This window comes from Blennius ocellaris, assembly GCF_963422515.1.
Source record: "Blennius ocellaris genome assembly, chromosome: 5".
Lineage (NCBI taxonomy): Eukaryota > Metazoa > Chordata > Actinopteri > Blenniiformes > Blenniidae > Blennius > Blennius ocellaris.
Genome location: NC_137654.1, coordinates 2,192,717 through 2,202,464, shown reverse-complemented (window position 1 = coordinate 2,202,464; position 9,748 = coordinate 2,192,717). Strand labels below are relative to the sequence as shown.

The window sequence follows — 9,748 nt, the reverse complement described above, 5'->3', positions numbered from 1 at the left end:
CTCTTCCCCCAGCTATTCCTCTCACCTGGTCCTCTTCCCCCAGCTGGTCCTCTCACCTGGTCCTCTTCCCCCAGCTGGTCCTCTCACCTGGTCCTCTTCCCCCAGCCTGAGCAGGTCCTCCAGGTGGTTAATGTTACCCAGTGGGAGTGTTGGCCCTGGGCCTGGTGAGCTCGCTGGCTCTGTCCCCCCTCTGTCCCCTCCACCTGGCTCTGTCCCCTCCACCTGGCTCTGTCCCCTCCACCTGGCTCTGTCCCCCCTCCACCTGGGTCTGTCCCCCTCCACCTGGCTCTGTCCCCCCTCCACCTGGGTCTGTCCCCTCCACCTGGCTCTGTCCCCTCCACCTGGCTCTGTCCCCCTCCACCTGGCTCTGTCCCCTCCACCTGGCTCTGTCCCCCTCCACCTGGCTCTGTCCCCTCCACCTGGCTCTGTCCCCCTCCACCTGGCTCTGTCCCCTCCACCTGGCTCTGTCCCCCCTCTCCCCTCCACCTGGCTCTGTCCCCCTCCACCCTCCACCTGGCTCTGTCCCCCTCCACCTGGCTCTGTCCCCCCTCTGTCCCCTCCACCTGGCTCTGTCCCCCTCCACCTGGCTCTGTCCCCCTCCACCTGGCTCTGTCCCCCTCCAGCTGGCTCTGTCCCCTCCACCTGGCTCTGTCCCCCTCCAGCTGGCTCTGTCCCCCCTCCACCTGGCTCTGTCCCCCTCCACCTGGCTCTGTCCCCTCCACCTGGCTCTGTCCCCCTCCACCTGGCTCTGTCCCCTCCACCTGGCTCTGTCCCCCCTCCACCTGGGTCTGTCCCCCTCCACCTGGCTCTGTCCCCCCTCCACCTGGGTCTGTCCCCTCCACCTGGCTCTGTCCCCCCTCTGTCCCCTCCACCTGGCTCTGTCCCCCTCCACCTGGCTCTGTCCCCTCCACCTGGCTCTGTCCCCCTCCAGCTGGCTCTGTCCCCCTCCACCTGGCTCTGTCCCCCTCCACCTGGCTCTGTCCCCCCTCTGTCCCCTCCACCTGGCTCTGTCCCCTCCACCTGGCTCTGTCCCCCTCCAGCTGGCTCTGTCCCCCTCCACCTGGCTCTGTCCCCCCTCCACCTGGCTCTGTCCCCTCCACCTGGCTCTGTCCCCTCCACCTGGCTCTGTCCCCCTCCAGCTGGCTCTGTCCCCCTCCACCTGGCTCTGTCCCCCTCCAGCTGGCTCTGTCCCCCTCCACCTGGCTCTGTCCCCCTCCACCTGGCTCTGTCCCCCCTCTGTCCCCTCCACCTGGCTCTGTCCCCTCCACCTGGCTCTGTCCCCCTCCAGCTGGCTCTGTCCCCCTCCACCTGGCTCTGTCCCCCTCCAGCTGGCTCTGTCCCCCCTCCACCTGGCTCTGTCCCCCTCCACCTGGCTCTGTCCCCCCTCCACCTGGCTCTGTCCCCCCTCCACCTGGCTCTGTCCCCTCCACCTGGCTCTGTCCCCTCCACCTGGCTCTGTCCCCCTCCAGCTGGCTCTGTCCCCTCCAGCTGGCAGGAGCACCACTGTCTCCCACAACCATTGTCTTTTAGTCCAAGTCTCTAAGGTGTGGTTCCAGTCCTGCGTTGTGGTTCCTCACCAGACGTCGGTCAGAACCGCTGTCCTCCAGCTGTCTTCCAGCTGTCCTCCAGCTGTCTGGCTCGCTAGTAAGAGTTCAACAACCGTATGCTAGCCAGGAGCCGCTGCGTACTCCGCCCTACACGCCATTGTGTACGGCTGTGTTAATGAAACTGCACACAAACGTTTCCTGGTCACTGGTAATGACTGCTCAACAGGAAGTGGACTGCTTAAACACTCATTTTGTTCTTTTGCATGCGAGTCCCAAAATGCTACATTGCTAATCACAGTCACACCAATGCAAGGTGCCGTCAGTCCACTGGGAGCAATTTGGGATTCAGTGTCTTGCTCAAGGACCCTTTGGAATGTGGAACAGTGGAGCTGGGAAGTGAACCTGCCACCCTCCGATACCTAGGGCACAACGAGGTGAAGACATGGAGGTGAAAACACATTTTCTCCAGTGGACATGAAGGTGAAAACACATTTTCTCCAGTGGACATGAAGGTGAAAACACATTTTCTCCAGTGGACATGAAGGTGAAAACACATTTTCTCCAAGTGGACATGAAGGTGAAAACACATTTTCTCCAGTGGACATGATGGTGAAAACACATTTTCTCCAGTGGACATGAAGGTGAAAACACATTTTCTCCAGTGGACATGAAGGTGAAAACACATTTTCTCCAAGTGGACATGATGGTGAAAACACATTTTCTCCAAGTGGACATGAAGGTGAAAACACATTTTCTCCAGTGGACATGAAGGTGAAAACACATTTTCTCCAGTGGACATGAAGGTGAAAACACATTTTCTCCAGTGGACATGATGGTGAAAACACATTTTCTCCAGTGGACATGAAGGTGAAAACACATTTTCTCCAGTGGACATGATGGTGAAAACCCATTTTCTCCAGTGGACATGATGGTGAAAACACATTTTCTCCAAGTGGACATGAAGGTGAAAACACATTTTCTCCAAGTGGACATGAAGGTGAAAACACATTTTCTCCAGTGGACATGAAGGTGAAAACACATTTTCTCCAGTGGACATGAAGGTGAAAACACATTTTCTCCAAGTGGACATGAAGGTGAAAACACATTTTCTCCAAGTGGACATGAAGGTGAAAACACATTTTCTCCAAGTGGACATGAAGGTGAAAACACATTTTCTCCAGTGGACATGAAGGTGAAAACACATTTTCTCCAGTGGACATGAAGGTGAAAACACATTTTCTCCAAGTGGACATGAAGGTGAAAACACATTTTCTCCAGTGGACATGAAGGTGAAAACACATTTTCTCCAGTGGACATGAAGGTGAAAACACATTTTCTCCAGTGGACATGAAGGTGAAAACACATTTTCTCCAGTGGACATGAAGGTGAAAACACATTTTCTCCAGTGGACATGAAGGTGAAAACACATTTTCTCCAGTGGACATGATGGCGAAAACACATTTTCTCCAGTGGACATGAAGGTGAAAACACATTTTCTCCAGTGGACATGAAGGTGAAAACACATTTTCTCCAGTGGACATGAAGGTGAAAACACATTTTCTCCAGTGGACATGAAGGTGAAAACACATTTTCTCCAAGTGGACATGAAGGTGAAAACACATTTTCTCCAGTGGACATGAAGGTGAAAACACATTTTCTCCAGTGGACATGATGGTGAAAACACATTTTCTCCAGTGGACATGAAGGTGAAAACACATTTTCTCCAGTGGACATGATGGTGAAAACGGTTGTGGAACAACAAAAACTGTCACACCCACAAAGCTTTGAGCCATCCTGACAGCAGGGGACAGAGTCTCTGACTTGCTCCAGCACCACTGGGTGGCGCTGTCCTTGGGGGGCCGGGGCTCACACTGCTCCGGGGCCAGTTTGTCTGGGCGGTGCAGCTGTCAGACGGTAAGGCCGGAGTCCTACGGAGACTCAGGGAGGACAGAAACCTCCCGGAGAGCCGAAGGGCAAAAGCTCCCTCGATCTTGATTTTCAGAATGAAAAGACGGTGAACCTGACGTTCCTTCTGACTTGCTGGTTCAACCGCAGGTGTCAGAGACGTGACCACTGGGAGAACTGGGAGAACTGGCTCTATGGCAGCCAAGCGTTTGTAGCAACGTCACTTTCTGATCCTTCAATGTCGACTCTTCCTCCCTCCTGAAGCAGAATTCACCAAGCGTTGGTTGACTCTTCCTCTCTACCTCTCTCTCTTCACCACTCTACCTCTCTCTCTACCTCTCTCTCTTCACCACTCTACCTCTCTCTCTACCTCTCTCTCTTCACCACTCTACCTCTCTCTTCACCACTCTACCTCTCTCTCTTCACCACTCTACCTCTCTCTTCACCACTCTACCTCTCTCTCTTCACCTCTCTCTACCTCTCTCTCTTCACCTATCTCTCTCTACCTCTCTCTTCACCTCTCTCTACCTCTCTCTCTACACCTCTCTCTACACCTCACCCTACATCTCTCTCTACCTATCTCTCTTCACCTCTCTCTACCTCTCTCTCTCTGCCTCTCTCTCTTCACCTCTCTCTCTCTTTCTACCTCTATCTCTTCATCTCTCTCTACCTCTCTCTCTGTTTCTACCTCTCTCTACCTCTCTCTCTCTTTCTACCTCTCTCTACCCGGACCAGGGTTTGTTTCTTGCCAATTACCCAAATCAAGGTTTTTAACTCCCCACCCAATCTATCTCTCTGTCTCTCCTCTCCCCTCCCCTCCCCTCCTCTCCTCCTCTCCACTCCCCTCCACTCCCCTCCCCTCCCCTCCTCTCCACTCCCCTCCCCTCCTCTCCCCTCCTCTCCTCCTCTCCACTCCCCTCCACTCCCCTCCCCTCCCCTCCTCTCCACTCCCCTCCACTCCCCTCCTCTCCCTCCCCTCCTCTCCCCTCCCCTCCCCTCCTCTCCACTCCCCTCCACTCCTCTCCTCTCCTCCCTCCTCCACCCCCCTCCCCTCCCCTCCTCTCCTCTCCCCTCCTCTCCTCTCCCTCCTCTCCTCCTCTCCTCTCCTCTCCCTCCCCTCCCCTCCTCTCCCCTCCTCTCCTCTCCCCTCCCCTCCTCCCCTCCCCCACTCCTCTCCCCTCCCCTCCTCTCCACTCCTCCCCTCCACTCCCCTCCACTCCTCCCCTCCACTCCCCTCCACTCCTCTCCTCTCCTCCCCTCCACTCCTCTCCACTCCCCTCCCCTCCTCTCCTCTCCCCTCCCCTCCTCCCCTCCCCTCCACTCCTCTCCACTCCCCTCCTCTCCTCTCCCCTCCCCTCCTCTCCTCTCCTCTCCACTCCTCTCCACTCCCCTCCTCTCCCCTCCCCTCCCCTCCTCTCCTCTCCTCTCCTCTCCTCTCCTCTCCACTCCCCTCCCCTCCTCTCCCCTCCCCTCCCCTCCTCTCCCCTCCCCTCCTCTCCACTCCTCCCCTCCCCTCCACTCCCCTCCCCTCCTCTCCCCTCCCCTCCTCCCCTCCTCTCCTCTCCACTCCTCTCCTCTCCCCTCCCCTCCTCTCCCCTCCCCTCCTCTCCCCTCCCCTCCTCTCCTCTCCTCTCCCCTCCCCTCCACTCCTCTCCCCTCCACTCCCCTCCCCTCCTCCCCTCCTCTCCTCTCCCCTCCCCTCCTCTCCACTCCTCCCCTCCACTCCCCTCCACTCCTCTCCTCTCCTCCCCTCCACTCCTCTCCACTCCCCTCCCCTCCACTCCTCTCCACTCCCCTCCCCTCCTCTCCTCTCCCCTCCCCTCCTCCCCTCCCCTCCACTCCTCTCCACTCCCCTCCTCTCCTCTCCCCTCCCCTCCTCTCCTCTCCACTCCTCTCCTCTCCTCTCCACTCCCCTCCTCTCCCCTCCCCTCCCCTCCTCTCCTCTCCTCTCCTCTCCTCTCCTCTCCACTCCCCTCCCCTCCTCTCCCCTCCCCTCCCCTCCTCTCCCCTCCCCTCCTCTCCACTCCTCCCCTCCCCTCCACTCCCCTCCCCTCCTCTCCCCTCCCCTCCTCCCCTCCTCTCCTCTCCACTCCTCTCCTCTCCCCTCCCCTCCTCTCCCCTCCCCTCCTCTCCCCTCCCCTCCTCTCCTCTCCTCTCCCCTCCCCTCCACTCCTCTCCCCTCCACTCCCCTCCCCTCCTCCCCTCCTCTCCTCTCCCCTCCCCTCCTCTCCTCTCCTCTCCCCTCCCCTCCTCTCCTCTCCTCTCCCCTCCCCTCCCCTCCACTCCCCTCCCCTCCTCCCCTCCTCTCCTCTCCTCTCCCCTCCTCTCCTCTCCTCTCCTCTCCTCTCCTCTCCTCTCCTCTCCTCTCCCCTCCCCTCCTCTCCTCTCCCCTCCACTCCCCTCCACTCCTCTCCTCTCCTCCCCTCCACTCCTCTCCCCTCCACTCCTCTCCCCTCCACTCCTCTCCACTCCCCTCCCCTCCTCTCCACTCCCCTCCTCTCCTCTCCTCTCCACTCCTCTCCCCTCCACTCCTCTCCACTCCCCTCCCCTCCTCTCCACTCCCCTCCTCTCCTCTCCTCTCCTCTCCTCTCCCCTCCACTCCTCTCCACTCCCCTCCCCTCCTCTCCACTCCCCTCCTCTCCTCTCCTCTCCACTCCTCTCCTCTCCACTCCCCTCCCCCCTCCAATTAATTGAATTAATTTGCTACTAAAAAAATGACTTTATGTTCTTGACACCATGATGACTGTTCAGCTGAATGTCAGAAGTTTGACAGTAAAATAAAAAATGGATTGATGATTGTTTGTTGTACCTTTCGGTTTCACATGTACAGATGTTATTCGTGAAGGTTTGATAAATGTGGACAGACGTGTCAGGTGGGGGGAGCAGTAGTGTGGCCATGGACACTGCTAAACCCCCAGGAAACTGCGATCATTTGTGTTTTCTGCTCAGTTTCTAGCCTCTTTATGGTCCGGCTGCAGACTGATGAGGAGCTTCTTCCTGCTTCCTCACAACCACTGACCTGCTCAAAGTTTGATCGTTTAGCTAATAGCAAACTATCTGAAGTTCACACATAGAAGATATTCATGGTCATCTGACATGGAAAAACAGCTTTCATGAACGAATTCAGTACAAGTTGTCTCTGTTTTACTTCTTTAGTTCCCTGGAGTCAAGCTCTGCGGAATATTTAGACACATGTCAAACGTATTGTTCCTCATGTGTCCATCTGGACCGTCCCCTTGGTCCCTGATCCACACAACCACAACACCCAGACTGTCAGCAGGGGGCGTGTGTTTCCTGTCACACGATGACGTCACCATCCTGACTCCTGAACTCTTAAAGGGCCAGGCGCCTTCATTTGACGTCAACAGGACTTAAAACCAGCCAGTATGTTTCATACCGCTCTGATAAAGTGGTTTAAAAAACGAGACACATAAAGTCACCTCTTTTAATGTCAGAATGTGAAATGATGTAACGTTGAAGACTTTAAAATAAGTCACTTAGGGTCTGATTGACTGAAGCTTTCAGTGTATAGAAACAGAAGCAGACTCCATATCGTTGTAGGGACACACACACACACACACACACACACACACACACACACACACACACACACACACACACACACACACACACACACACACACACACACACACACACACTGATTTCCTAACAGGACACTGAAGACTGAGTCGAACATACACTGCTGATTTATTGTGTTTGCCTGCATTCATGTGAAATATCAGTGGTGTTCCTGAAAAGCACCTGTGAGGTGTAGAATTGTGTCCCGCTGGTTCGCTGGTTTGTAAAGCAGCTCCGCCTTCAGCAGATGTGACTCATTGTCCTGATCAGCCTCGTGACTCTTAACCTAGTGTTTATTGTGAAACGCTTTCTGTGATGACAGTCCAGAGCTAACAAATTGTGTTGTTTATTTTAGCCAAATTCATATTGATCCTCTTCACTATGTTTGGTCATTTTTCTTACAGCTGTGTTTATATATTCTATTTTTTGTTTCCGTTGGTTCAAAGCTTTTTCTAAAAAACATTTCTCACGGATTGTTTTCATGTAAACAGGCTCTACATTGGTTTGCATCTTTCTCATGGTGTGATTCTTCGTCCATCACCTGGAAAACTGTCCAGGACATCAGTAAATCAGACACTAAGTGTTCCAGGACACTTGGCAAATAAATCATGTGATTGATCTTTAAGAACTATTGGCGATGGACAGTTGGATCTCCCATTACTGACTAGAGCATCTTCCTTCTTCTCCTCTGTCTGCTTCTCTGTCCAGAAGGTTCTGAATTTCCACCAGCAGGTTCCTGTGGGCCGCTGACTTAAAAGAAACAAAAAGGTAAAAGAGGTGAAGCAGCTCATGGTGATCGGTTGTCATCTATGTGGCTTGATTCCCACAGCGACGCTTTGTTATTGGCTCATGTGGCTATTTGATAAACTCGGGGTGAACGACGGACACTCAGCAGACTACATCCACTGCTCAGCAGCATGGCTGAACTACTGCAGTAACTCTGGCCAATACCACGAAGAACACAAGTACTGGCTGCCTCTCGGTATGGCTCCTTGCTGGACGGTTGTGACGCTACAGAACACAGTAAGGCTCTGGTGGCGGAGGAGGTTTAGTCCTGCAGCAGGCTGGCAGGTGGGAAAGAAGCCCTTTCTTCAAGTCTTTGTTCAGGAAGAAACAGACAATGGGGTTGACCCCGGCTTGGGCCAAACTCATCCACACCGTGGTGGACAGGTAGCGCTGTGGTATTGTGCACGCCTTGACAAACACCCTCCAGTAGCAGGCCACGATGTAGGGCGCCCACAGCGCCAGGAACAGCAGCGTGATCACGTAAAACATCCGGCCCAGCCGCTTCTCCGCCTTGAACTCCTCCACGCCCAGCAGGCGCCGGTTCTGGTTGTGCAGGTTCTGCCGGATCCCCAGGAGCGTGGGGGGGCACGGGGCCCCGGCCGAAGCCCGCCGTCCAGTTGGCGGCCGCCTGTCCGGTGGCCCCGGGGCCGTGGAAAGTCCAGTTCTGGCTGATGGCCGGCACCATTTGCAGCGGCTTCATCTTGCGGTGTTTGTACTCAAACAGGAGCAGCTTGACGTACACGGCGTGCGTGGCGAGGACGAGCGCCGCCAGCATCAGCATGAACCCCAGCGTGTCGTTAGCCTTGAAATAGCGATGCTCAAAGATACACTGGTCCTCCTCCCGGACGAGCTTGTAGGTGCCCACGTGGAAAACGGGCGGGAAGGCCATGGCCACGGACAGCGTCCACACCACGCACACCACCGCCACACACGTCCAGAACGTCACGCGCTTGGAGTAGAAGCGATGGTGCGCGACGGCCATGTAGCGCGTGACGCCGATGCAGAAGAGCATGAAGGCGGCGTGGAAGCAGAAGAGCACCGCCATGAAGGCCGCCGCCTTGCAGCTCAGCGCGCTGTAGGTCCAGGCCGAGCCGCTCTGGACGGACGCCAGGACGAAGGGGAAGCAGACGGCGGAGCGGACGGCGTCCGCCAGCGACAGGTCCAGCAGGAAGTAGTAGGGCGTGGCGTGCAGCGCCCGGTCCCTCAGCACCAGCAGCGAGACCAGCAGGTTCCCCAGCAGGCTGGTGCAGATGATGAGGCCCAGCAGCCCCAGCTTCACGGCCGAGGAGGCGCCCCCGGCCACCGGGCCTCCTGCGGGGGCCGCCATGGGCCCCCCCGACCCCTCGCCGCTCTCACTGCCATTCGCCATCCCGAAGGCCGCCCACGCCGGGCCCGCCGTTGCTGGAAGCACCACAGCCACTGCTCCGTGGGCGCCACCTTGTCCACTCGCCACCTTGTCAAAATAAAACCACCAAGTTGGATTGTTATTACAGTGACTGTCAAAATAAAACCACCAAGTTGGATTTTTTCATTGTGACTGTCAAAACAAAACTACCAGGTTGGATTGTTATCATGGTGTTTGTCAAAATAAAACTACCAAGTTGAATTGTTATTACAGTAACTGTCAAAATAAAACTACCAATTTGGATTGTTATTACAGTGACTGTCAAAATAAAACCACCAAGTTGGATGGTTATTACAGTGACTGTCAAAATAAAACTACCAAGTTGGATTGTTAATACAGTGACTGTCAAAATAAAACCACTAAGTTGGATTGTTATTACAGTGACTGTCAAAATAAAACCACCAAGTTGGATTGTTATTACAGTGACTGTCAAAATAAAACTACCAAGTTCGATTGTTATTACAGTGTCTGCCAAAATAAAACCACCAAGTTGGATTGTTTTCATTGTGACTGTCAAAATAAAACT

General features: G+C 55.2%; 1 protein-coding gene across 1 annotated transcript; it reads right to left on the bottom strand.

Annotated features, from left to right (window-relative positions):
- Positions 1-8,042: 8,042 nt before the first annotated feature.
- On the bottom strand, positions 8,043-9,189 carry gpr173 (G protein-coupled receptor 173; the record flags this gene model as incomplete). Its single annotated transcript, XM_080496328.1, is given in 2 exon segments — positions 8,043-8,402; positions 8,404-9,189. Coding segments are annotated over 2 exon segments (1,143 nt in total). The 5' UTR covers positions 9,187-9,189.
- Between the last annotated feature and the right edge of the window lie 559 nt (positions 9,190-9,748).